This window comes from Lutzomyia longipalpis, chromosome 1 (genome assembly GCF_024334085.1).
Source record: "Lutzomyia longipalpis isolate SR_M1_2022 chromosome 1, ASM2433408v1".
In the NCBI taxonomy this organism is placed as follows: domain Eukaryota; kingdom Metazoa; phylum Arthropoda; class Insecta; order Diptera; family Psychodidae; genus Lutzomyia; species Lutzomyia longipalpis.
Window position 1 is genome coordinate 29,892,497 of NC_074707.1, and position 27,176 is coordinate 29,919,672.

The 27,176-nt window shown below is 34.3% G+C and overlaps 5 protein-coding genes across 11 annotated transcripts in view; 2 read left to right on the forward strand and 3 right to left on the reverse strand.

The window, feature by feature from the left end:
* Positions 1 to 13,861, forward strand: part of LOC129797822 (uncharacterized) — a 63,893-nt gene extending 50,032 nt beyond the window's left edge. For 2 of the 7 annotated variants that reach the window (XM_055840659.1, XM_055840661.1), the window contains 5 exons: positions 1,281 to 1,409; positions 4,790 to 4,958; positions 5,076 to 5,791; positions 8,476 to 9,210; positions 9,305 to 13,861. In XM_055840659.1, the coding sequence (XP_055696634.1) occupies positions 1,281 to 1,409; positions 4,790 to 4,958; positions 5,076 to 5,791; positions 8,476 to 9,210; positions 9,305 to 10,246 (2,691 nt within the window). In that variant the 3' untranslated portion in view covers positions 10,247 to 13,861. The remainder of the gene's footprint in view (positions 1 to 1,280; positions 1,410 to 4,789; positions 4,959 to 5,075; positions 5,792 to 8,475; positions 9,211 to 9,304) is intronic. The other 5 variants (XR_008751364.1, XR_008751361.1, XR_008751362.1 and 2 more) reach the window with 5 other exon arrangements.
* Positions 13,862 to 14,027: 166 nt separating this feature from the next.
* LOC129797832 (signal peptidase complex catalytic subunit SEC11A) lies at positions 14,028 to 15,142 on the reverse strand. Its single transcript, XM_055840676.1, has 4 exons — positions 14,943 to 15,142; positions 14,693 to 14,829; positions 14,501 to 14,623; positions 14,028 to 14,419 (listed from the first exon to the last, which is right to left on the reverse strand). The coding sequence occupies exons 1-4, from the start codon at positions 15,009 to 15,011 to the stop codon at positions 14,191 to 14,193; spliced, it is 558 nt and encodes a 185-aa protein (XP_055696651.1). The 5' UTR covers positions 15,012 to 15,142; the 3' UTR covers positions 14,028 to 14,190.
* Positions 15,143 to 15,226: 84 nt separating this feature from the next.
* On the forward strand, positions 15,227 to 17,210 carry LOC129797835 (uncharacterized). The gene is made up of 3 exons (XM_055840680.1): positions 15,227 to 16,693; positions 16,752 to 16,895; positions 16,966 to 17,210. Exons 1-3 carry the CDS (start codon positions 15,629 to 15,631, stop codon positions 17,086 to 17,088), a joined length of 1,332 nt encoding a protein of 443 aa, XP_055696655.1. The 5' UTR covers positions 15,227 to 15,628; the 3' UTR covers positions 17,089 to 17,210.
* A 536-nt stretch (positions 17,211 to 17,746) lies between these two features.
* LOC129797834 (probable cytochrome P450 304a1) lies at positions 17,747 to 20,757 on the reverse strand. Its single transcript, XM_055840679.1, has 5 exons — positions 20,468 to 20,757; positions 19,979 to 20,403; positions 19,786 to 19,907; positions 19,448 to 19,719; positions 17,747 to 18,671 (listed from the first exon to the last, which is right to left on the reverse strand). Exons 1-5 carry the CDS (start codon positions 20,559 to 20,561, stop codon positions 18,046 to 18,048), a joined length of 1,539 nt encoding a protein of 512 aa, XP_055696654.1. The 5' UTR covers positions 20,562 to 20,757; the 3' UTR covers positions 17,747 to 18,045.
* A 1,585-nt stretch (positions 20,758 to 22,342) lies between these two features.
* Positions 22,343 to 25,419, reverse strand: LOC129797833 (probable cytochrome P450 304a1). Its single transcript, XM_055840677.1, has 5 exons — positions 25,222 to 25,419; positions 23,700 to 24,124; positions 23,514 to 23,635; positions 23,145 to 23,416; positions 22,343 to 23,078 (listed from the first exon to the last, which is right to left on the reverse strand). The coding sequence occupies exons 1-5, from the start codon at positions 25,313 to 25,315 to the stop codon at positions 22,453 to 22,455; spliced, it is 1,539 nt and encodes a 512-aa protein (XP_055696652.1). The 5' UTR covers positions 25,316 to 25,419; the 3' UTR covers positions 22,343 to 22,452.
* Between the last annotated feature and the right edge of the window lie 1,757 nt (positions 25,420 to 27,176).

Genomic DNA, 27,176 nt, shown 5'->3' on the forward strand with positions numbered 1-27,176 from the left:
ACGGGTGGGTTATTTGAGGAGGACTAAAAGACAAAAGCTCGTATGTGTGACGGTAAGGATTCTCTCTCTAAAGTAAACTCACAATATGAGCATAAGAGGCAAAGTTGTCCATTATGCTGTAAAGTTGAGGAATGCCAAAGTTTGGTAAATTGCACGTGCTTAAAATAACTAACTGCATATTATAATCTCTCTTGAAAGTCCTTATTGGGAGGCAAACACAACACCCATCTTATGCATACGGGTGGTGGCAATTGCATTAAATTTTGTTTTCCCACTTTCATGAATTACTCTCCAAAGTCGACAATTAATATTAACTACATAGGGGTGCCCCTACACATATAAGCGATGCAGTGCCAAAGAAAGGGGTAATTTTGCACATCATGCTTCAAATCTTCTTCAAACGAAATTTCATTGGAGGGAATTAGGATTTTTTTCTTACGCACACTGGAAAATAAGTGGTATAACTTTTCAAATATTAGTTCCAACTTTTAATAAATGGAATGCAATTTCAAATTAAAAGGATTTTTGCACACGACAAATGAATTGAAATTCATATTCTGAAAGTTTAATTTTACTTTGAAAATGATCATACATCATGTTGTGGGAAATTCATAGTAAAATGTAAATATTCATAACTGTAAGATGCTGAATGCTGATGTATGTATCATTACACCCATTATACACTACATTTAAATAAGTTATTAAACTCACAATATATTATTTTTCTTTCATTGTTAACATTGGTGATGTTAAAGTGATTCTCATGTTTTTATTTCTTATGAAAAGCAGTTAATTTAAGATCTCGAGGGGGTGAGAAAATTTATTTATGTTTTATTTATATTCAAAATGCATTTCAAACTGTCATATCTAATAATTCCACATGAATGCATCGCTGAAAATCTCTGATAAATATCTCCTTCAAAGCCATAATATTATTCCCATTGTTCTTGCTGTTTTAAAAAAAATCATTTTCATCCCTTGCTTCTTTATGTTTTAGACAGCTGAAGAATCTGATGTAAATGAATTCAATTTCTTGAAATGTAGGGATATTTAATCTAATACTTGCTTAAAGTATTAAAGACCATGAACATTTATTTTTATTATTTCATCCAGTGATTTTGAAACTGTTTTTGGGGTTCATACAATTCTCTTTGAGGAGTTTTTTTTAAGGCATATTACATATTTGAAATTCTGACGCATAATTTAAATAATGCATCAAGTTCATAATATTTCCGATACAACAATGTTTTTAATTAAAACACCTTTTTTGTTTCTTGCAGCACTACCGTGGTTCATTGAAGTCACTGAACACAGGAATTGTGACACTACTGAATTATGGGAAGCACGTTCCACCCGCTGTATCCCACGTCACACTAGCCCATGAAATTGGCCACAATTTTGGGTCTCCGGTAGGTGAATTTATGCACATGACGTTAATGCGAAAAGACTGCCCATTTGTTGGTATTGCTCCCATCGTGTATACCTTCCCAAAGCAAAAAAAAAAAAAACTGAACCAGAAATTTTCTGGTGCAATAGAAAGTTAATTTAGTGATATTGATTAAATACCATTGAGAGACTTTTCCATTGGCTAAATTGGTCATTCTATTCTATATTATATATTATCCTTACGGCATGTACCTACATATGGTGTATATTATGTGAACTGAACACATTCAATACTTGTGGGTTTTGGCTGGGGAGTTTAATTACACGCTTCGTCTCCAATTGCTGTACTAATTGGTGAATAATTCGTATGTTGAGACACATAACCATATCTCTTTACTACACAATATGATATCTCTCTCCACAATTTTATGATTGTTTGCCTGATATGGATGTCTATAAATTAATTAGAACTACTCCTTTGATATGGAAAGCATAGGCAAATATTTAAAGAGGATGCACCTGAATACGGTGTATCTGTCTATAATTATGTGATTAGCATACATATCAATGCACAATATTGATTTATCAAATTAATAATTGGATTTGCAAATTGTTTACTCGGAAGTGTAAAATTAATAATACCATAAACAAATTATTACAAATTATTATCAGGAAAAAAATGAGAACATTCCTGTTGGTTTTTATTGCATTGCATTGATTGAGTAATAATTATGTTTTCAATCAAATGGCAATTTTATCTGACACTTAATCGTTAAAGTGGATATGAGAAAAAAAGGGAAAAACGATATTCTGATTAATGGATTGTTGATATCCCAAGGAGCACGCCGGCGACTCTAGCCATTTTGGATAACCATACACCTATCCATATGGTGTCAACTCACGGAGTGTGCCACGACTGAAGTACAATTTCTAATATTTTGAAGAATTAAAAATATTTGGCAATTTTTTTTGATTAGTTTTAGTTAATATATGATGGAGCAGATGTATTCAGAGTAAAATAATTGTAAAATAAATAAAATTAACAAAATCAGTCGTGATCAGTCTGCTCCACGCCCCAATTTTGGTGCCAACACAGAGTCGTGGCTACGCGTGAATTTTGGTTCCAACAAAAATCGGAGTTTACGCCTAAATTTTGGTGCCAACACAGAGTCGTGGCTACGCCTAAATTTTGGTACCAACACAGAGTCGTAGCTACGCCTCAATTTTGGTACCAACACAGAGTCGTGGCTACGCGTGAATTTTGGGTCCAACAAAAACCGGAGTTTATGCCTCAATTTTGGTGCCAACACAGAGTCGTGGCTACGCGTGAATTTTGGATCCAAAAAATTTAGAGATTACGGCTCAACGTTGGTTCCAAAATACAGGCGTGGCACGCGTGAATTTTGGTTTTAAAATATCAGAACACGTGGTTTTATAATAATCATAAAATATTCAAATCATTTTCAGAGTATTAATCCATAATTAATATTTCATTGATAGTTTTATAAATTTATGTTAAAATTTGATCAAATTATGAATTTATGATGTGTTTTAAAATAATTTTTTTATCTTAACCTATTCTTGGATGTATCCGGGAAGATGTTCTCCGGACAAGCTACGGACTGTAAACAATCCGAAATCTTTGATAAATTACAATTTTTCGCAAAAGATAGACAAAAGAAATCATTGAAACATATTTTAAGGATTAAATTGAGTATCATTGAACATAATTTTATGCTCTTTTTGGTACCAAAATCGCTATTTATTAAGATTTTCTTGAAATTAAATAATTTTGGAAGGATTGTTTATGTGATTCTGTCATTTTTTGGGTATGACCACCCTATTTTTAGAAAACATGATTCAAAATTTAACTAAAAAGCCACTCAAATAATATAATAAAGAATTATTAGTTTAAATGAAATATAAAAACTATTCTTTTAATACCAACATAAAAACACTATCGCATTTCTCAAAAATGTCATTATTAATTTAATGAATTTAATATAATCATTTGACTTGAATAATTATAAAGTTTCCTAATATTAGGTACAAATATTTTTAATTATTTTTACCTACATAAGATTTAGTTAGCAAATGGGTCCTGTAATAAAAACTAGATATCTACCTGATTGATCTTAGAATTCCATTGAAAAAGTTTTAACACATGTAATCCTTTTACAATATGAGAGATACTTTTTGGACTTTTCGAAGAATTAGCAATTAGCATTAGCATATTTTTCTTCTGAGGGAACAATAATGCAGCCCAAAGAAAAGACCTCCCAATTTCAGGTAGATTTTTAATAATTCTGATTTTTTTTTCAATTATCATTTTTAATGCTGAATACAAGATGTGTTTCCCAATGATTTCTTAGAGCAAATGCGTCAGCAACATAAAAATGCTCTTATGTGCTGAAGAAAATTGTACGGAAATGCAAAGCTTTTTCATGTATTCGACGAATGGTTGTCCTTTTGAGGTTATTTTCAGCTACACGTGGCATGGATATTTTATAAAAGTTTATTTATTGAAAACTAAAGCGATTTATGCCATTTTAATAATGTTTCTAGCATAAGAAACATAATGCAATGTTGTATTAAATAAGCATAATGATGTGGGTATAATTTGAATTTTTTTAATTGTCTAATTTTTCAAAGAAATATTAATTTTTATGAAATGAGAAGGTCATTTATGACTCTTCTAATCTATATCCTATCTGAAAATCAATCTCGCATATGTTTTTCACGCGTGAAAACGCGCGAATTTTTCATTGTGAATAATATTGCCAAGACGAGGTATTTTTGCCAAAGTACATCTCCATGAAATTTGGCCATTTGCCTCCCGGTGAGGCAAAATAGAAAAGGGAACACTATTGTAAAAGGAGAGCATTAGGTAGAGAAAATAATGTGTTTGAGAGAAAGAAAGATAAGTGAGAGGGAAAGAGAAAAAAAATGTCAAAAATTTTGCCTACATGTAGGAGTTTTTTCAGTCGTGGCAGAGGCTGTTTCCAGACACCATACGGATATCCCTATGGTATTCCCTAATTTAGGCGTAAAATTTTACCTGCTATGGAACCACGACCCGATTTTGGGTACCAAATTTTTCCCAATACCATCATATATGGTGCACCATACGGTGCCTGAGCGGGAATCCCGCGCGGAATACATTTTGGCCGAAATGGAATACGGCCGGAAACCGCCGTGCTCTTTGGGATACTGCTAAATGATGATTTACGTTTATTCGGAAAACGCCGAAAGTGAATCAATTCTCTCTAACAAAAAAAAACCCACAACATGATAAAATCTTTCAATTGCAAAAAAGGGACAACTTTTTTTTTATCAAATGCAATAACGCGCTTTGAAAATTTATTTTGCAGAATATAAATAAAAATTCTAATAAATATTTTAGCATGATCCGGAACAATGTACACCCGGTGGTGAGGATGGCAACTATATTATGTTTGCAAGAGCCACATCCGGCGATAAGCGGAATAACAATAAATTCTCACCATGCTCATTGAAGGCCATAGAGCCAGTGCTGAATGCAAAAGCGCGTAGTGCCAAAGGGTGCTTCACGGGTAAGTCGTTAGAATGGGGTGTTAGATATTATTTTTTTTTCTCTTTACATTCTGTGATACATAATCACCCTCAATGGATTCCATAATTGGTGAATAAATAGTGAATTTTATTTACAGAGCCACAACGATCAATCTGTGGCAATGGTGTTGTTGAAGATGGTGAAGAATGTGATTGTGGGTGGGAAGAAGATTGCAAGGATAAGTGCTGTTATCCAATGTCACGGCATCCTAGCATAGATGAAAAGCCGTGCACACTCACACCGCGTGCACTGTGCAGTCCATCGCAGGGTCCATGTTGCACCGTTGGATGCACACTGAAATTCGGCGATAAGTGCCGTGATGACAATGGCTGCCGTGATCCCAGCTTCTGTGATGGGCGTATGCCCCAGTGCCCGCCATCGGTGAATAAACCGAACAAGACAATCTGCAATAAGGAGTTTGTGTGCTACATGGGCGAGTGCACGGGATCCATTTGCCTGGCGTACGGCCTGGAGTCGTGTCAGTGCATTCCGGGTCCATCGGATCCCACAACAAAATCATGTGAATTGTGCTGTAAAAAGCCAGGGGAGAGTAGCCCCTGCAAAAGTTCCTTTCTCTGGAATGAACCGCCTTACGATGTTCCTGATATGTTTGCTAAACCAGGAACACCCTGCAATGATTACAATGGATACTGCGATGTGTTCCAAAAGTGCAGGGAAGTGGATCCATCCGGACCACTGGCTACACTGCGAAAACTCCTCCTATCCGACGAGAGTATAGCTTCATTCAAAAAATGGGTCCAAACCAATTGGTACACCGTAGTTCTCATCATTATTGCAATTTTGGTGCTACTGGTGAGTCAATTTTTTTTATTTGTTTTTATCACAATAATTTAATTTTCATCCAAAACGAAATTTGATTTTTTTTTTCTCAAATTCAATGAATGGATATAAATTAACTTGAATACGTCATGCTAATTGATTTTTTGAAATGTATACCTATATCTATATAAATGCTATTTCCAGCATTGATGGTTATGTATACGTACACCTATTTATAAAACTTTATTATGAATTTTCCGGTGTTGTTCTTTAAGCATAAAATAAGTATTATATGACATAAATTACGTGAGAATTATAGGGAATTGTCTTGGAAGTCGTGACAGCTTATTAAAGAAAGATCAAAACATATACTTTCACAAGACAGCTCATTAATTCTTCAGAATTTTCACTCTTGCGTTAATTTTCCATTACAATGAATTAATTAATAATATATTTTGCAATAGGAAGAAACTTTTTTATTTTTATAATGATAAATCGCTAGATTAAAAAAATCTTTCTTTGAGTAGGTTTATATTTAATTTGTAATTTAATTTAATTAATTTTATTTGTTAATGCATGAAATCTTTTATGAAATTTAACTGGGATGGTAAATGCACGAAAAAAAATGCAAAAGAAGTTCAATAAGTGGATGAAGAGGGGGATGGAGTCAAATGGAGAATTCAACTGTAAGTCGGTGCTTACCCTCCTCCTTGAACCGCTTAGTAAATTGGTGCTACAACTTGCAATATAGACGTACGAAATCCTCATTTTCCTTGCAAGCTTGGGTTTTACATCAATGGTACTGTAAAAGAAAATGTAAATGGTGGCATTTTTATTTGAGCACTACCACCCAAGATGATTTGTATTTCATCCCTTGCAATGCCATTCGTGTTGAAGTGCATAAGTAAATTACAAATGATAAGAACATTGCTAAAGATGGGGACGGTGAGAGTGAATTAATTCTCTTTCTTCTTTTTAGTATGCTGAAGTATTCGCTGTATTTTAGTTTGTTTGAATTTTTGTTGTAATTTAATTTTGAAAACTTTATTTGGTTTCCCCAATAATGACAATTGCAAACATTTTCACTAAAAAGTTGAGTGGAACTAATTTTAAATTAGTTTTGCGGACGAGAAAAGTTCTGAGAGTTAGTGGGAAAGTATAAACAATTCAGATACACAATGAAGTTGCATTGTGATCAATTTTCTAAGCAAAATACAAACTTATACTTTAATTAGATGGTATTATATGTTATTTCACAGTAATAACTTCAACTTCAACATATATCTTCACTCTTGTATGATTTAGCCATATAATGGGTTTGCCAAAAAAAAAGCTCATCGCCCAAAAAATTGGGGATACCATCGTTTAGCCCCGAGGATTAGAAGCTATGTTAAAATATTGATAAAATATTAAATGAAATGAATGAATCCGAAATATGCTGCGAGGGTATAAATAAAATATTCGTAAAGAATTCGCCGTTCAATCTTCAACAAGTACCCACTCAACTGTGAGGGAGAAAAACAAGAAAAAAAGTACTTTTCATGATTCGAAAAAACAAATCTAATAGAATATGTATTTTTAATGATAAATAAAATTCGTATTAAATTAGAGTTCTTTATTAAAAATTTTAGAACTTAAATGAAATAAATTTTGTTTAAATTTTAGATGTTGGTTCCCCATCAAGACAATGACAAAGATAAAATGAAAATTTTCCATTTTCTCACTCTAGTCCTTTGTGGGTGAACGTAATAAATGCATTTGAATGCGGTGGGCTGAGAGGAAATGCGCTTTTCCATAATATGTTACGATTGTTCTCGACAGTGATTAATAGGAGTATGTTTGCATGTGCAGAATACTCATTCTGTGTTGCCATTGCATTAATCTTTAGCATTTCATCTTATTTTTCAACTGAATTTTGAATGACGACTCATTTTGGGAAATTCAGTGAAAATTTCTGAAGTTTTAGAGATTTTCTTGATCTGTTAAAAAAAAAGATTTATTTTGTACCTAATGTTTAAATTTTACCAAACATATTAAATGAATTTAAAAGGAAAATCCCATTAAATATTCATGATTTTAGCTATTTAAGCCATTCCATTTATTTTACATAATTTGTTCTCAAACTCTGCTGCGGGAAAACTTTGTGAATTTTTTTTTATCATTACCCTTACTTGGTGCTCTTAAGAAAATGCAAAGATACAAAAGATGTCGTTATAGATAGAGTCAATAAAAGTTTCTTCTTTAAGTATCTACAAGGAATTTTAGTGTGGACTTTTAAAAATGAGAGGTGATAGAGACATTATGGGAAAGTTTTCAATGTGTTCATAATGAAATAATAACGTTACGGTGAATGAATATTTTTCAAACTTGCGATGAGAAGATTCTCTTGCAATTCTGAATTAATGTCAACAACTTTTATTTTAAAGAACAAAGTTATTCAAAAGTATTTCAAACTAATTATTAATTTGATGAATTTTGTATTTATCAATCAATAAAGAGAGCATAAACATCATAAGAAAATTATTAATAAGTAGTATAATTAGTATTCATAATATCATGTTGTCTCTCTTTTGAATTAAATTTTTCACACATAAAAGAAAAGCTGAAAGTAGAAAGAAATGAAATACATAGTGCTAAGAACAGCTAGTCGCCATGAAAAAAAAATCTCATGTCTTTTAATTAACAAAGAAAAACATTCTTTTCTCTTGTATTTGTAGGTGCTGAGTACGAAGCTGCTGGGGAAGAAATCAAATCTGAAGCTGAAGACAGTGACAATAATACACAGTGCGACAACGGAGACGGTTCGATTGCCCGAGGACAACAACGGTGTGATTGTTCACACAGCAGTGAGAACGAAGGTGCCACTGAAGAAGAAGGTGCGCGGGGAGCGCTCCAAGAAGTCAAAGTTAACAAATCAAGTTGGGGATGGGCAACCGTCGACGAGTCAGAAGACAAAGCCGGGCAAGAGGGTGCTGAAGGCGAGTCGAGAGAGCCCCAAAAAGTTGAGTAAAGGAAAGAAGAAGACACGGGTATCGGCACCTGTTGTGGCGGAGGAGCAACAGCAGAAGCCACTAGTCACGGAGCCCACACTCTCCCTCAAGAGCACAAAACGGCTGAAGAAGGACAAGAAGAAGCACAAGGAAATCATTGATTACAGCAATCGGACGGAGAATCACAGCAATACCTTCAGCAAGGTGCACAAGTGGTTGCTGGAGTCGCCAGTTGCTGCCCAGCCGGTCAATCAGGTTGAGCACAGTGGGAAAATGGCGAATCTCATGAGTAAGAGCCAATCAACCCCAGAACGTCTCACTCAGCGATCACCGATGAAGACCAAATCAGTGGGGAATCTCAATGATAAAGTGAAACTTCAGGTTGTCTACAAGCCACCGTTCAAGTTTAGTCTGAAACTATCAAAGAATGCTTCCGTGAAAACGCATGTGATTGCAAATCGGGTAAGTTTTCAGTTATTCTTTCTCTAGCCACAAATAAAATGTAAATGATTTCAAGAAGACTCATTATCTATGTAAAAATTAATATTTGTTTCAGGTGAGTCGCAATGCAAGAAAAATCGTTGGAAGAGCTGATAAGAAACGCGTTGGGGTACTCAATGTTGATCCGGAGACAAGTAGAAGACGCACTGCCTTGCTCATTCGAACCACAGAGGATGCAGCAAAGGAGGAGGATACTGTGGCAAAGACTTCCGCAATTACACCGACTGAGCCCAATTATGAGACTGTCGAGGGTGGGGAAGTGCCGGTGTATGAGAATGTGAATGCAGGCATAAATACAGCAACATTCCGCGTGTCGAGGAGCTCAAGTGGTGGCCACATGACGAACAGCCTTAATCGCACCAGTAGTCACAAATCTCAGTCAATTGGTGGCTCTAGCGGAAGTAACACAATGGAGACAACAATGCGAAGTCGCGGTAGATCTAGTGGGATGCGTGGGAGTACCACGAATCTCAGTACGAAGGATTGGCATGGGAGTGGGAATAGTTTAGCGCGTCATCCGCGTGAGGGGCTTATGCGATCAAGTACGACAAATCTCGCAACGAGATGCCGTGAAGAGGGGAGCTTGGGGCGCGAAAGGACTCATAGGCATTCCAATGGGAATCTCAATGATGAGGGTGCCAGTGGGGCGAAGAGAAGTCGCAAGAATAGTAGTGCCAGTGTAGCGAAGGTGCCTATCTCACGCACTGCCAGCAATAGCAATTTAAAAATTCCCTCGCTACGGCGTGGAAGTATTGGGAATATTCCCCGGGCGAGTCTCAATGCCAGCTACACGAGGCAGAATTCCCTACAAGCCCCACGGGCTGCACCCTCGGGAGGTGGCTCGGGGAGACCACATACAAGTGGCTGTGAGGACGTGACACCCTTTGAGTGGCCATCTGCACTGTCGACGAGTGCCAAGCAGGCGCGCGAGGAGCCCCTGCCATCGGATCTGGAGGTGATGTGCTCCGATGTGGAGAATCTCGTGCACGATCGATAGAGTTGTCTGTCAATTAAGCGCGCATCGGGTGAGTGGAAGAGAGAGAGTGAGGGAGGGAGGGTGGAGAAGGAGCCAGGCAATTCCCCCATGTCAATTGCTAGAAATTGACTGCAAAGTCTGATAATCCCCAATGGAGCCCAATCATTTAGGGGCACCGAGGAAAATGAATAGGTTTTGTGTATTTGCGGACACTCTGCTGGGTGGAATGACGCAGAGATTTATGTGAGAGAGCGAGAGTGGGTGAGTGTTGTGTCCCCCGAAGTGGGAATTATTGCTCTAAATTGCTATTTTCCCGCTCCATCACTAAAGTATTTGATGGTGGTGGAGAGACCATGGAATGATAAGGAGGCTTTCCTGACAATCCAATCTTCTCCACACCACAGTGATTGTGCTGGAAATTAATATTGAGTGTGTTTTCTTTTCCTTTTTTTTCTTTCATTGAAGACGGCGGATAAAATAAGGAAATTCTTGCAAATGTGCCAATTCATTTCTATTCCAACTTCTTCCATTAGTCCCGTGTACTTAATTTTTTTGCGCCTTTTTTTACTTTGGATATTATGTAAGTAAGAAGAAAATGAGAAAGTTAGTGAACAAGAAAACAAACACTCAGTCTCAAATGAAAGAACCTGGATGTTTTAATATACATAACATAGGATGCTCAGGTAAAATCTCTTGCCCAAAATCTTGCGATAAATTCCTTATTCCTTGTCACAAAATTTTCATTCCATACAAAATTACTCAAGATCCTCAAGATATACTCAAAAAAATCTTTTTTTAAATAAAATTATAGAAAATAATTTTTATCAATGTGTAAGAAAAGTAAGAAAAGGATTTTCTTTATTAGATAATTTTGCAAATTTTTCATCTTTAGGCTTAAGTTAGTGTTTCCTTATCTTTCCTTGTGAGACTTTAAAAAAAAAAATTTTAAAGTGTTGTGAATCTCCCGAGTTTTCCATGAAAAACAATGACCTTCCGATATTTTTTTTTTAAAAAGTTTGAAATTTTCTATTAATTTTGTTAAAATTCTTCTAGGGGTAGATTCTGATAAAAATCTTTTCTTTTCTTTTCTAACAATTTAAAAGTTTTTTGAAAGATTTTGACAGATGGACGAAGAACTCCATCTGTAAGATTTAAGAAAATCGTTCTGTTATCATTCTATAAGAGACAAAGAAAGAATTAGTTGTTCCAGAAAACAGTAAGAAAGAACTTTAAGAAGTCCTAGAAAAGTAATTTTCCTTCAGAAACCTGTTTAAAGAAAGAAATAAAATGTCAAAATCTTATAAGATTTTTTTCCCAGAATACGAAAAATCATATAACTGACGAATTGTAATGAAAGAAAAGAAAAGGTTCGGATTAGAATCTACCACTATTTTAATACTTAAATATTTTTAAGGATACTTTCGAACAAACTTTTGTGATTTTCTTGCGTCCATCAATTCTTTTTTTTAAACCTTCGTATATTGAAGCTAATGTGATAATTTAATCTCATTTTTTTTACTCAAACTTTGTACTTATGATCAAATTTTTATGAAATATCCAGGTTCTTTCAACGTGACCATATCAATAAGTTACTATAAAAAATATAAATTTATTAATTTTATCATAAATTTAGGCATTAAATAAAAACTTATACGGTAGAGAGTTTAATTATAAAAAAAAATAGAAGAAAATGGTTAAGAATTGTAACGAGAGTTAGATTAATGTGTGGGTGAAATGGGCGACAGTGAAAGTGAAATAACATTGTTATATTTCCATCAGGGAATTAACGAATTAGCCAATAAATATACATAATATAATAAATTTATCTCATAGTATTGATTGTACATAATAACGAAGCCTAAAAACCTAAAAAAAAATATCACATAGAAAAGGAATAAACCAATAATGACGCTTTGACTGTAATAAAAATTTAAAAAAAATATTGAAAAATGGAATATGAAGAAAAAAATAATGTAAAAATAACAAATTTTAGGTATAAAAATTAATAAAAACTAAAAAAAAAGAAAAACATTCCAATTTCATTTCAGCACATAGTTTAACGTAATTATATAGGTACATTTTATTGCATTGTGCTATTTCCAACGATTTGAGTAAATAATAAAATTGTTTAATGTGCCTAGTCCATTCTTCGAAAAAAAAAAAAATAAACACAGTTCTTATAAAAAATGCATAAATTGTCCTCATTTTTTGAGGTACAAAAAAAGTCATTTTCTCTCACTTTGTCGATGTGTATTATCCAAATTGAGATAAATACTCAAAAAAAAGCTTCCAAAATCTTTTGAAGAAAAAAATATATAAAAAGAGATATTTTTAAAGAAGAAAAAACATAAATAGACCTATTGTGAACACTCCTAAAGCAAAAAGAAAATTATATTTCACGAAAATCAAAAAATGAGTTATTCGTGGAAAGATAACACACAAACTGCAGATTGTAAAATATTAAAAGAAAAAAGATATTGCTATATACACATAATGAATATATTTTTAATCGTTCCCTCTATGAAAAAATACACCTACCGAGCCAAAAAAAATGTAAGATGAAAAATCTCTATCACCGATCTTGATGACGTGAAACATCTGAAAAAAAGTATTAAGATTATCGCACTGTATTTTAGTAAGTTGTTCAACAAGTAAAGCTACTACACGCCTTGCTAAAAAATTTTCCATGAGAAGCGAAATGTTGAGAGAAAGCTATAAGAAAATAAGAAAAAAAAGATTAATCGAGGTAAGAAGCGATATGGATAGAATCCTTCAATACTTCTTTGATCAGAACTTTCAATCTTTAGGCGTCTTCTTTTTATTAATTGTTTTCTTGAATGTTTTTGAGATCAGATGAACTTAACCCTTGCAGGTCCATTGGGTTATACGCTGACCCAAAGAGTCGATTTTAAAATAATGTTTCATTTTGTAATATTTTTTCAAACCTATTAATTTTTTATTTTGAGTTCAAATTAGTACAAGACTATGTATTTACAATCCCTGATCACTTTATGACCACAAAAAGACATCCCCAAGGACTCTCAGGATCAGGAAGGACGAAAAACCGAAGATTTTTGAGTTGGAATTTTTTGCCAAAGTTCAAAAGAGCCCTCAAAAAATTATTTTTAGTTCGATCAGCTCGCTATGGATTGATCGTGGATCTGAAAGGATTAATTTCGATCAAAAATATTTTTTTACCTTTTTAGATAAAAAAAAATGACAAATGGGAAACTTCCGTACAATTTAATTGCAAAGATGCAATGAAAATAATCAAAAAAAAATTCAATAAATTAAATTTTCTAAAAAAAAATCGAATTTCTAAGTTTTGAATGCTCTGTGCAACAATACTAAATGCATTAAGAAACTCACTATTGAAGGATTCTGTCCTTATTGCTGGAAAAAAGTAATTAATTCTCATTTGACAAGACTATGACGAGAATCTCCAGTTTTTTTATACCAGTGAACAATTTTTTTCTCAAAGAAATAAAATACATTCAGATTGATTTAAAAGACATTTAAAGAAGTATTTGAAGATAAAAAATTATATGATCAATTCAGCAGAGATACAAAAACGAAAACATAACGATAACTTGTACTTTTGTAATACTAATAAATGGAATTAATATATTGAAAATATTTCCGAAGATTTCTTTTAAATTTGCTGTGATCAGTCCAGAAACTCCTGAGAGAATTTGAATCGTCTCTTCAGCAAACAGCTCCAATGTTGCTGACGTAGTGTCGCATGCCAGCTTTACATACGTGGCCCAATACAATGGTTCCAGCTTGGAGAAAATATTTCGCATTCAATTTTATTCTCAGTTTATTTTATTCACTGAATTGGGAATACATTGATGGTAAAATTATCCTGTCGATGCTTTTGTGTAGGAGAGTTTGTGAAAATTTTGTGCTTGTAAAAAAAATGCGCTCTGCAAACTCATCCGCATCCCTCACACGGCACACATTCCCTATTCCCTGTGAAGGAGCACGTAGAGGGCGAGAATGCCGAGAATGGCGTACTTGAGATTTGGATATTCATTCATGTAGATTGTTATCATGCCCACGAAGGGCAGAAAACCCCTCGCTCGTCCCACAATGTCCTTTTTCGTGAGCCACAGCTGTCCCGGAGCGTACAATCCTCGGTCGTCCACAGAATTGTTGTCACCTTTCGTGAGGAATTTCACAGTCCCGTTGTTCCTAGAAGAAGATTAACATTTTGTTAAATTAAATACAGGAAGAAAAAAAAGGATATGTGATGTTTTTGCAGCAATAAATTACTTTTCATGCAACTTAATCACGCGATGTACTATCGGAATGTCCCTTCCTTCCACCTTAAACACCACAATCTCTCCCACTCGTACTGGTTCCTCGCGGTAGTTGGTCAGTACAAGGAGATCTCCCCTGAAAAAATACAATAAAATGTATCCTTGAACTCTTCTCAATAAGGACTGCTTTCCGGAAGGCACATACCTGTGAAACGCAGGCTCCATACTTCCGCTGAGAACCACAACAATTGGTGATTCACTACCTGTAACTACCATCAGCCCCTTCCAGATCATTAGTGCGGACGACACAATCATCCCGAAGCTCAGGACTTGGTAGAAAAACTGCAAAAAACAACCAGAAAAGGACAAATAAGTGATAATCCGGCTTTTTTCTTCCACTTGGCAGGTTATGTTCTGCTTTGGGTAGCATATAAAAGTGCAAAAGAATCACTTACCTGGCGTTTATCCATTCGCTGGATATCATTGAGCAAGCCATCGAGGCTGAGGGCTTCCACAATGCCCATTTTGGTGGTGTTTCCGTGTGAAAATGTCCAGAAAAGTCAGGAGAAAATGCCCTCACAACATCAACGTCACCACACAAACTTTTTTCTTCTTCTTTTTATTTTTCTGCGGGCCGGACGACAAGTCTGGGAAAGCTGTGTTTCATCCGAGTTTCACTTCTATGTGTTTCAAGGGCACAAAATGTTTCTTTACAAAAGTGAAACACAAAAGAAACATTTTACACGTGAAGCAATTCATGCATTCATGCGGGTGCTTTGCTCCTGAATGTAGTCTATTTTTTGCGGCATTATTCACACTTTTTGGATTTTAAAAATGATTTTCTCTGATACAATTCAACACAGATTTCTTCTGAAAGCCTATAAAATGCACTCTGACAAGAAAAGCCACATAAATGCGAGGAAATCGCGAAATATCGAATCCTCCTAATTCTTTATGTTTCATGTTTCGTCTTTTTCTATGTTTCTCTTTTTCATCATCGTTTTCTTCTTCTTTCTTTCTACATCAAGTGAATCAAAACAAGAATGGAAAACCGCATTAATATTTTTAACAAAATTCTTACTTGAATATCTCTGCAAATCGCAAGTGATTCACAATAAGTTGAGAAGATAACTTCGTAGAGATGTTCTTGGAGGAAGGTGAGAAAATGCTGGAGTCCTGCCTCCTTCCAGAGTGCATCTACGACATAACAGAGAATCCGCTGGATGGTAATCAGTTTATTGAGTACCGGGAGCACCTGAAGCATGTCCTGCCGACACTGTTTGATTTAATCAGTAGCCGGGAGCTGGAGCTCTTTGATGTCATTCCTGAAACCCTTAAATTCCGAAGACTTTTTGTTGAATTTGTCTGTGAGCAGAGAGGAGATTGTGATCTCTTTCGAACGGATGTGGACAATCTGGTAAAGAATCTCGTGAGCTGCGAAGGAAAACTTAAGAAAATTCTGCAGAGTGATAAGGATTTGAGGAAGGAAATGTTTGTGGTATACAAATCAAAACTCCTTGGACAGGCGTGGAAGAAACACTTAGGAGCCATCCACGGATTTCTTTGTTTCTGCAGAACTTCCTTTGAGGGAGATGCCACAGAAACCCTCGATTTGGACAAGGAAATGTTCATTTTGTCTATTGGAACTCAATTCCTGGAGAATGTTGATCCATCTTTTAAACTCTGTGGCCTTAAATTGTTTTGCCTGCTTTTGGAGTGCTCAAATGAGGATTCTCTCATTGAGACAAACACTCACTGTGTGATCTACAGCCAAGCAATGGATAATATTCAGAAGTTGCTCAATGAAGAGTGTAGCCGTGCCATTTGGAAGTGCATCTGGTTGGCTGTGTCTAAAGATAAGACACTGGCACGTGATCCCGAGTGGAATAAACTCGACGATTGTCTCAATATTCTCATCTATCGACTCAAAATTGAAAGTCAACCGAGCACGAAGAGATTCCTAAAGGAAACCCTTTTGCGTTTTGTATCATTTTCAGTTGTGGCAGATAAGAGAGAAATTGGGGTCGATCTGAATAATTTGTCGGCACAGAATCTTAATGAATTGTTGGATGAGTTGTTGAAAAGCAAAGGGGCAACAATTGATAATTTTAAATGCTATCGCTGGGCAAAGAACCTTCTTGATTTGTTTGTTGTGCAACTCTTAACAATTGCCAGCACTCGTCAAGGAGTAGTATCCACCATTCAAGTAAGAAACTGCTGTCCCGTTCATCATCTCAAGCCATTCATAATATTTTATTTTTCAGTTCATTCACACGGTGTATCTTTTAACAATAGCAGCGATAAGACGAGATCTCTTGGATGATATTCTCAAACAATTCATCAAAAGAGTCATGCCAATATGTGCTGAAATTCTCAACATATACCACACAGCTGATAACGTTCAAAAGGTTCGTGTTGATTCAGAATCAATCAAAAGGAAAAGTAATGCTGACCTCTAATCGGATATTCTTTTTTCAGAGTACAGCTTCCTTCCTGGAAACAGTTTACAATCAAGTTCAAGAGAAGTCACAAGGAAACAACTACGTCAGTGCTTTGGGAAGTTTCCTGACTCATTTAAAGGATCAAAGGCCAACACCATAAGGTAAAACTGCTCCATTTACATTATTTTTGTAATTTTCTAATGAAAAATATTATTGAGGAAGAAGTATTTGTTTTTGTCTACCACCCTTATTAACTGAAATTAATAAAAGACTCCCATTGAATTCACGGAAATTTACTCACATCTGTAAACTTATTGATAAGAAAATGTCACAGTATTCTTTGATTGGAATTGATTAGTGATTAAAACAATAATAGATCACAATATTTTGTGATTGTGTATTATAGTGTCTAGAAATTTCTCTTGTAAATTCTAATTATAATTGAGCGCATCAAAATTTTTCTTTTTAATATAATTCCCCAGAAAAAAATTCAGCATTCGATTTTATTCATTCTGTCTTTGGTTCTTTCTACAAATAAAAAGTGGAAAAGCTTCAAAATTATGATTTGATAAGAAAATATTACCCACTATTTTATTCAAAGACAGAGCAAGAAAAAATAAAATTGATATAACAGCTCCCATGACTAACCAAAATCAGTAGGTATAGTATCAAACTTCTCTTGAATTTCGTGAACATTTTGAGGTCTATTTGCAAAGAGATTATGTATTCATATTTTTGCACAAACACTTGATATCAACAGTCTCATGACCCCAAAATAATGTAATTGCACATCATGTGCCACGAGTTTGAAAACTTGATAATTTTTAACATTGTTTTTATTACCACATTTTGTACAAATTACCCCAATATCATTTAGTATAATCATGTCTCTAAATATGGTTCATTTGCATTGACTTTTACCCGCCAAACTTTTATGTATTTTAGACAGCCGACCATTTAAAAAAAATGAGATAATTTTATATCAAGACCAATTCATAAATGTCTCAATAATAAAAATTTTAAAACACGCGACATTAAATAAAACACGCATGTTGTGAAACGCATCATTATGATAAGAGTGTGCGATTAATTAAAAAGCTCCGACATAGCCTTGATTTCATCTCCATTCAAACTTGAGCCAGTACTGCGGTGTCATCCGTATAATGCCGGTATAATTTTTCTTGAGATCCGGAAGCTTATCACCGGGTGCTTGTCTTATGTTGAAATTTTGTGCAAGAGCAGCAATCATGAGGAAGAGGGTGTTGCGTGCAAAAGTTTCTCCCGCACAGAGTCGCTTCCCAGCACCAAATGGCAGGGATTTGTCGAGCTTTAGGGAAAGTTTTCCATCTGGTCCAATTAATCGTTCAGGGCGGAAAACATGTGGATCTCCCCAGACGTCAGGATCATTGTGTAGAGCGTATAATCCTGGAACTACAAAAGAACCCGCTGGGACGTCATAGCCCATGAATTTTGTATCAACGAGAGCTTTGTGGGGAATGGAAGATGGCACGAGGGTCTCAAAGCGCATTATTTCACGAACAGTAGCCTCCACGTAGGGAAGGTTGATTCTATCATCGAGACTTGGAAGTCGACCTCTGCCAACAACTTCGTCAATTTCTTTTTGCATCTTTGCAAGAATTTCAGGCTGGTACAGAAGACGCTGGAAGAAGAGTGCCAGGGTCACTGGAACTCCAGTTAGAGCAGGGAAGAAAAAGTCCACGCAAATCAGAATCAGTTGTTCGTCTGAAACGATAAGAAAATCACGAAAATGTGTTTTTGAAAGTTTGTTTTTATAATGCTTTCAATGTCTGTATTTGGAAAAATATTTAAGGTAAAAACGGTCTATTTATTTATATCCTCAAACCACCCAAACTATGATAAATGATTTTTTGTAGCTACAGAACTTTTACATAAATTCTTCTTAAGAACTTGCAATTTCCCACATTGTCGATAGAAAATTTTCTTTCCCCTAAAAGCTATTCAGAGTATTTAAAAGTTTTCTTGTATTAAGCTTCTCCGTATATCTTGTAAGAGGTTTAAAGGCAAAAGCTTTCGTTTTTCTTCTATTCCTCTCCGCAAGAATATATAGCAAAAATAGTAACAAAAAATCTTGCGCGGCCTTATAAGTTTCAAAATATGAGACATGAAGCAAAAAGCTCGCACGTGTATGTATAGACATTGCGATTGAACTTTAAATACTTTCGAAGCTTTTATGTAAATATGCTATGTATACGTACGGTACATTACAGTGATATTCAAAGCTAGGTAATATTAAAGATTTATGAGGTGGGTAATCGCAGATTTATAGACCTCTCTTAAATCGAAAAAAATAGATATTAAAGCCTATCGATTAATATACCAAAAATGTAATTCAGACGATTTTCGAACTCTTTAATGAAATAAGTCAAATTAATTCACGAGAAAGCAAATTCAACATAATGATTTATGAAGAATCAACGTAGAAAAATAAGCCTTTTCACAGCAACTTTAGCAAATTGAATAGAAAAATCTAAACTTACAGTGAAAATATGGATTTTCCGTTCCTTCCTTTTCCTGTGCTTTTATCTGCTGGATGTAGAGATCAATGAAATTTCTGTCGTGCGTTTCGTCAAACGTCTCAATATGTCTATCAATGATGGATTTTATATAATCGTAGATCCCACCATTTCCATCACGAAGGTTAATGTAGTCACTCTTATCCGGAAATATGTGTCTGATCCAGGGAATAACACTCAACAACTTGCCATAATCATCGCCAGCGGCTTGGAATTGAACCCCGCGACGACCGGTTCTACCGTGAGAAATGTAAATTAATTTTATTAAAATTTACGTATTTTTGTGGAAATTTCGCCCTTACTCAAAGAGAATTCCTTGCTCCTCGCGAGGGAGTTTATCTCCAGACATAATCTTGAGAAATGCATTACCACTTGAGGCAAAAAAGATGTCAGGTATTAGAACATGCCCATTTTTCATCATACCCTGTAAAGGATTTGAGTGCATGAATGTCATTGATTCACATTTTGTCGCAAAACAATTTTTATTTGACCTACATGTTCATGCGGATATTTTGGTCCATTTCGGAGAATGTCCAAAAATAAGCAAATCTCATCTCGAACTTCAATTTCCAATTCAGTGAAACGTCTCCCAAAGCCATAGTCACGAAGGTGCCTTAGCGTGAATCGTCGCTGATTTTTCCAGAAAGGACCTTCCGTGAAGAAAATCCCACGAAGATTGTGATTAGGATCTCGCATACGAGCTAAATAAATATCCGCACGCCCATCGAATTCATTTCTATTGAGAATCTCTTTAACTCCCTCACTATCGTGGCAAATAACAGTTGGAGTACCACCGAGGTACAGGCCAATAACTTTTGATTTGTACCATTTGCTAAGGGTAAGAGCGGCAAAATGGAGATCCTTTCGGTTCATTAGGAGCATTAGGAGATAACTTCCAAATATAGGAATCCGCGGTGGACCTTTAGAGGGAAAATTTCACTTTAAGAATAAACTCTCAGGTGATGCTATTTGCTTGCAATGTACCTGGCGGGAAATTTGGTGGCCTATAGTACATGAATTTATAGGCCTCACGTATTAGAATTATTAAAATTAATCCAAATAGTATTATCGAGAGCATGGTGCTAATTAAAATACACTCCGCACTATGAATGAATTCACAAAAATCAAAACAACGTATCCACTATTTCCCATAAACTTTGAACCAGACTGAATGGAAGTTTAAGATTGACTGGGGAGCCACTTAAGAGGCAGCTTTTATTAACTTGGTCGCACTGTAAAAAAAAAATAAGGCAGTAAAAAGCTGCTAATATATACAATTGACATTGTCTAAGGCAATATTTACAAAGTATTTACAGCAATAATTTTAAGTGTTGAACAGAGTAAAACTGGATATTCTCACATGAAATTCTTTTTCGTAATTTTGACTTATATAATTTTAAATGTCCGACTCTCCCTAATCATACAGGTTCAGCAGGTTCATGAAATTCTTTTCATATTGTTTTACCGAATTTATTTGCGTATCACTTTAATTGTAGGTGTACATGATGTTTTTATATATTTATCTTTATTTACTGATGCTCTCATTCAATGAAACATCCCTTATCAATTTTCACAAATGTCCTTATCAGTTTAATTGATATTTGTAGAAATGAATAGGTAATAAAAAATGTACATATATAAGTATGTAGGTAGTATAATAAATAATAGGAGCTGTCTTCCTCTCTTAAGATCCAGACATGTGATCAAATAAACTAGCATTTCTTTTTTTTATAAAATCAGGTATACAAAATTTGCTTTTTTATAAAACGTGCCGTATATGTATGTCGTCACTTTGCCATTTGACATTATTCCAAGGTATGTATGTACAAATAAATAGCATGTGTAGAGTAATTATCTAGTAGTAATGAAAAACTCTTATTTATATGTATTTGTGATTGTTTTGAAAATATTGTACACAATATTCCGTTAGTTTTTAATAGAAAAACTAAATATGGAAAGTGAATTTATTATTAAACATTGATAAGCATGTTTAAAAATTATAGTGATAAGTAGGGTATACTGGGGCAAGAAAGTCGAACAAGGATTTAGGAATATGTAGTTAAAGAATTATATTTCCCTATGAGATATAGTACAGTGGTCTTCTAGGTTTGGTTATTTCATGGAATTCTAGATTTATTGAAAGAAATATTAAGGCTCATGTCTATTAAGGACCTTTCCATTTTTCACTGAAAGTTTTTATTCATGGCGATCACTAACTAATCTGTAGGATGACTATCTTCAACCTCTACTTTTAAAGGCTCGGTCCGTTCGGTCCAAATATTCATCTTAAGATAGAGTATAATGGTCTAAGTTAGAAGGTGAGAAAGATATGATTGAGTTTTTTTTTTTAATATTTCTGTAGTTTCTCAATTTTGCTATATGATGCAATATTTTATAAAATAATAGCCTTATAGAAAATTCCCTTTTTTTGCCACCCTCCCACCCGAATTAGAAAATTTAGGATTTAGAAAATTTCCTATTCTTCAATTTAGGAATTCCAATTTATACTACATATAAGATCAATTTGCTTAACGGAATATGATTTTTTGAGTTTCTTTTTTTTGGAATTTTCTCTTTGCTAATTTAATTCATGTCTCCCATATTATGCAAATTATATTTTTCTTGATACAGAAAAAAGTCAGTCAAGGTCATAAAGAATAAAAATACTTCCGGTCGATTTTTTCAACTTATTTCTTAATATTGACCTACAGATTGAATGACCTTACTAAGATGTGAATCTTTCTAAAGGTCGTTTGTAATATTTAATAATTATTTACACACATACTTTATTCTTGTGTCAGCGTGTGTCAACTTTAAACATTCAACTTGAGAATCCTAATTAAAAAGTCCGCAAAAAGATTCTTTTCGACAACTTTATTATTAAAACTTACTGTTTAAGACAATATAGGTACACTTTTCTACAAGAAAAACCAAAGAATTAGTCGATACATACAAGAAAAATTTTCTTTTTAACGTGATTCAAATTTAATCCAAAACTGCTGTGGAAGTACAATCAAACCCGTATCATTCTTTTTCATATCTGGAAGTTTTTCACCAGGTCGTTGTCTTATGTTGAAATTTTGTGCAAGAGCAGCAATCATGAGGAAGAGGGTGTTACGTGCAAAAGTTTCTCCCGCACAAAGTCGTTTCCCGGCACCAAATGGCAGAGATTTGTCGAGCTTTAGGGAAAGTTTTCCATCCGGTCCGATGAATCTCTCTGGGCGGAAAACATGTGGATCTCCCCAGAGTGCAGAATCAGTGTGAAAGGCATATAAACCAGGTACAACGAAACAACCTTCGGGGACATCGTATCCCATTAGTGTAGTTTCCACGAGAGCCCTGTGCGGAATAGCAGATGGTACGAGGGTTTCAAAGCGCATAATTTCACGAACAGTAGCCTCCACGTAGGGTAGGTTGATTCTATCATCCAGTTCCGGTAGTCGTCCTTTCCCAACCACTTCGTCAATTTCCTTTTGCATTTTCTCAAGGATTTCCGGCTGATGCAATAGCCTTTGCAAAAGGAATGCAATTGTTACGGGTACAGCAGTCAAGGCAGGGAAGAAAAAGTCCACACAAATCAGGATCAATTGTTCATCTGAAAACAAAAGGAATTTTACTGAATATTCCATCAATCATTTAGATTAGATTGTTGAGACGTTACAGTGAAAGACAGGATTGGGAATTCCTTCCTTTTCTTGTGTTTTCAATTCCCGAATGTACAAGTCAATAAAGTTTCTCTCGTGACTCTCATCGAATGTATCCTTGTGCTTATCCACGATAGACTTGATAAATTTGTAAATTCCTCCATTTCCTTCTTTCAAATTGATATAATCCGACTTCTCTGGGAAGAAGTGACGAATCCACGGAATAATGCTCAAAAGTTTTCCATAGTCGTCTCCAGCTCGTTGGAATCGAATTCCAGCACGTCCCGTTCTGTAAATATGTTAAGAACAAAAGCAATAGTTTTTCAAGGGAATAACAAGAAAATCACGTTAAAGCTTAAAAAGAATTTTAATTGAGCTTAACTTACTCGAAGAGAATTCCTTGTTCGCTTCTGGGGAATTTATCACCTGATAATATTTTCAAAAAGGCATTGCTCATTGATGCAAAAAAGATGTCTGGTACTAAAACGTATCCATTTTTCATGATTTTCTATTGAATTGAAAAAATGAATTAAAATCAAGTTAAATTAGCTGATTTGAGAGCAAAACTTTACTTCCTCGTGCGGATATTTTGGTCCACCTCTGAGAATATCCAAAAAGAGACAAAGTTCATCTCTAACTTCAATTTCTAATTCAGCAAAACGTCTTCCAAATCCATAATCCCGAAGGTGCCTGAGTGCAAATCGACGTTGATCCTTCCAGAATCCACCATCAATGAAAAATATCCCTCGAAGATTGTGATTAGGATCTCTCATGCGGGCCAAGAAAATATCCGGTCGTCCATCAAATTCACTTCTATTGAGAATTTCTTTGACTCCTTCGTAATCATTGCAAATAATTGTGGGGGCACCTGCTATGTAGAGCCCGATTGTTTTCGATTTGTACCATTGGCAAAGCTTAAGAACTGCTTTGTGGATTTCCTTACGGTTGAGGAGCAAGAGAAATAGGTAGCTCCCAAAGATTGGCAAACGAGGCGGACCTTAAAATTCAAAACAGTTTTATCGTAAGTTTTTATAATTTGCAAAGGTCATAAAAAGATTTATGTGGATTAAAAAATATTCTTTTGTGCGGCAAATTCAGTGTAGTCTTAGAATTGTGGGTATTTTCAATTAGGTAAATTTTAGTCGGTTTTTTCATTGTTTTAAACACACGTGTGATCAATGAATTCATTTCTTCACTGTCGGCTTGGTATCAAAAAATGTTATAAAGATACCTAATACCTATTTCAAATGCTTATGGAAATGTATGTTGATAAACTTAATCTAAATTATGAATGGATGTTTAATTTTACTGTCAGAAGATAATACTTCGTCATTTCGGTTCAAGAGCTAATCAAACTTTTTTTTTGATAAGGACATTAATTAGTCTCGCGCAACATTGCGTCATTTTTTATGCAAAACTTTTTTTTATAGCAAATAGAATGACTAAATATAATAAATTGTCTTTTTTTTAACTTTATTTTTATGCTACTTATTTTATGCTTTAAAACTATATGCTAAAGTGAAAGTATTACACCGGACACGCGGAATTAAATTATGAGTGTAGTAAAAATAACTTAAATGATATAAATCAATCACTTTGTGACGTAAACTTTCTTTTAAAACTGGATTTTAGAGGAGAAAAATTTATCTGGGAATACCATGTTCGATCAAATTAATATTCACAGACACAATCGATGAAAAATAATAAAATCTGCACTTTTTATGCCCTATTATGCCTATTATTGGTTCTTTATTATAGTGTCTAAAAAGAAAGTCAAATGGCCACCTAAACTTAAAGATTTCGTTTGAAATACACTTTATTGCTCAATAAAAATACGTTATTCTCAGAATTTTAACTCTCACACATTTTTTAATCTTAGAAGAGAGCTATAATTTTATGACTTTAAAGTTAAATTTTTACTGATACAAAATTCATAATTGAAAAAAGAAATAATGCTCAGAACGTATAAAGTCCTTAGATCTTTGAAACACATCACATCCTTTTTATTTGAAATAACCACTGAATAAATTCAAGACTCAAACATTAAATCAAGAGCAACTTTAAATTACAATCACTTTTAGATTAATAAACTACCTGGAGGGAAATTTTTTGGGCGATAGAACATATATTTGTAAATCCTGTACAAAATCAGGCTGATGGTAAGTCCAATGAGGATAATGGACGCCATGTTCTAATATTTTCACTCAAACTTTGCACCACAAGAAAGAAAAATCACTTTATTCCTCCACTTTGAAGCTTTCAACTCTCTCCGAGCACGAATCGTTTGCAACTGAAGAAAAGTGCGATGGGTCTTTTAAATACTTATGGGTGAGCTCAGACCCGACTAATCAGACTCTATTGCGTCTCTGTCCCCTTTTTCCGACATGCCTTAAGATGAGCTCTATTTACTTTTCTGATAATACAATCAAGAGGAGGACGTTTGTTTTGGGAAGTGGTATCAGTGAATTTTTCTTAAATAATGATAATGCGTCTTTTACTAGAAAAATTTTAATTGCATTATATAGAATTGATATGTCGATGACGAATTGAGCTTTGAGATTGCTTAAGCGTGTAAAAAGCTCTTGAAGCTTTTTAGTTACTTATAAATAACAAAAAAGAAAGTTCTAAATGTTGTTGATAAGATTTTTGAAGAATTTGTATTAGATAAAGATTGTGTTGCCAAGTATTGTTAGAAGAATAATACTGATAAAAGGCTAATCAGACAGTAGTGGTTCATTTATAGAATTTACCAACTATTACTAAGGACTCAAATAGTCTATTGTCGACGTGACAACTGAAAAAAACTATGTAACTACCCTAGAGACCTAGAGGATAGAATGGCAGGCAGGTACTCAATAATGATAATTGCAATATTTGTGTTTATTTCACCTAGATTAACTCTGATTGATAAGTTCTCTTGCGATTTTTTCCTACAAGAAAAGCCTTCAACATAATTTTGAGGAAAACTGATCCACAATTTAATTCAAGTAAAAAAAAATCCATGTATTACCGCTGGTACCTACTGTCATGGTGTAGGACAGATTGTCTTATGTGTGTGGGGTTGGCGGGAGTCTTAAGGTGACTCTCTCCACAACCACCGTAGTACGGTTGGCTCAGTTGTTCGTGGGCCATGGATCCGTGTGGACGCACTCACTCCATAAGTTCTGAATCGTTGTACCTGGCTATGACAGTGGTATCTCATTGTCAGGTATTTTACATCCATTATATTAAATCCTTGCATAATTCCCAAAGAAAAATTTATTTGACCTATAGTTTTGAATGTTTTTTTTAACCTTCTTTAAGAAAAAAAAAAGAATAATTTTTTAGGAATATTTTACAAAAGAGTGTCCTCAAGACTCTAAAAATAAAATAAAAATGAAAAATGTCAAAATCGTAATGAGCTCTAATTAAATTAAAAAAATATCTTCACTAAATTCACCTTGTTGAATAAATAAATAAAAAAAATCAGTTCAAATTTTATTTTAAAATTCTATCCTCTATGTCCTATCTTGTGGGTCAGACAACTGTAAGATATTTAGTCAAATTTTATGCTTTTCATCTCTCTTTTATTTGTACAATATACTTTTATTTGCAGTGTCAGTTAAAGATGAAAGTTTGTAAAACTCGTTCTGTGTCAGTTTGCAAAATTAATCAAAAAAGTGTTATGTTTTTAAATAATGGAATAAATAAATCCATGTATTTTTTTTTAGGTAATAATATGATTTACATACATTAGGAGCATTGCACGGAAGCAGATAATAAAAAAAAATAACGACTGATAAGATAACTACTTAAGGTGTGATTTTTCATTCTTGCGTTTGAGACAATTGCCCATAAAAGCGGCATCGTTTAGGTTTTTCAGCATTGATTTTTTTTGTAAATCTTATTGAAGTATTCAATATATTTTTAAACTAATCGTTAGGAGCTGATGCAATTGTTCAAACGCAAAATTTTGTATAATTTATGTTCAATTAAAAATTTTAAATCCAATTCTACAATAAAAAAGCCTCGAAGTACACAAAAAATTGAGGGGATTGTAAAAATCACAG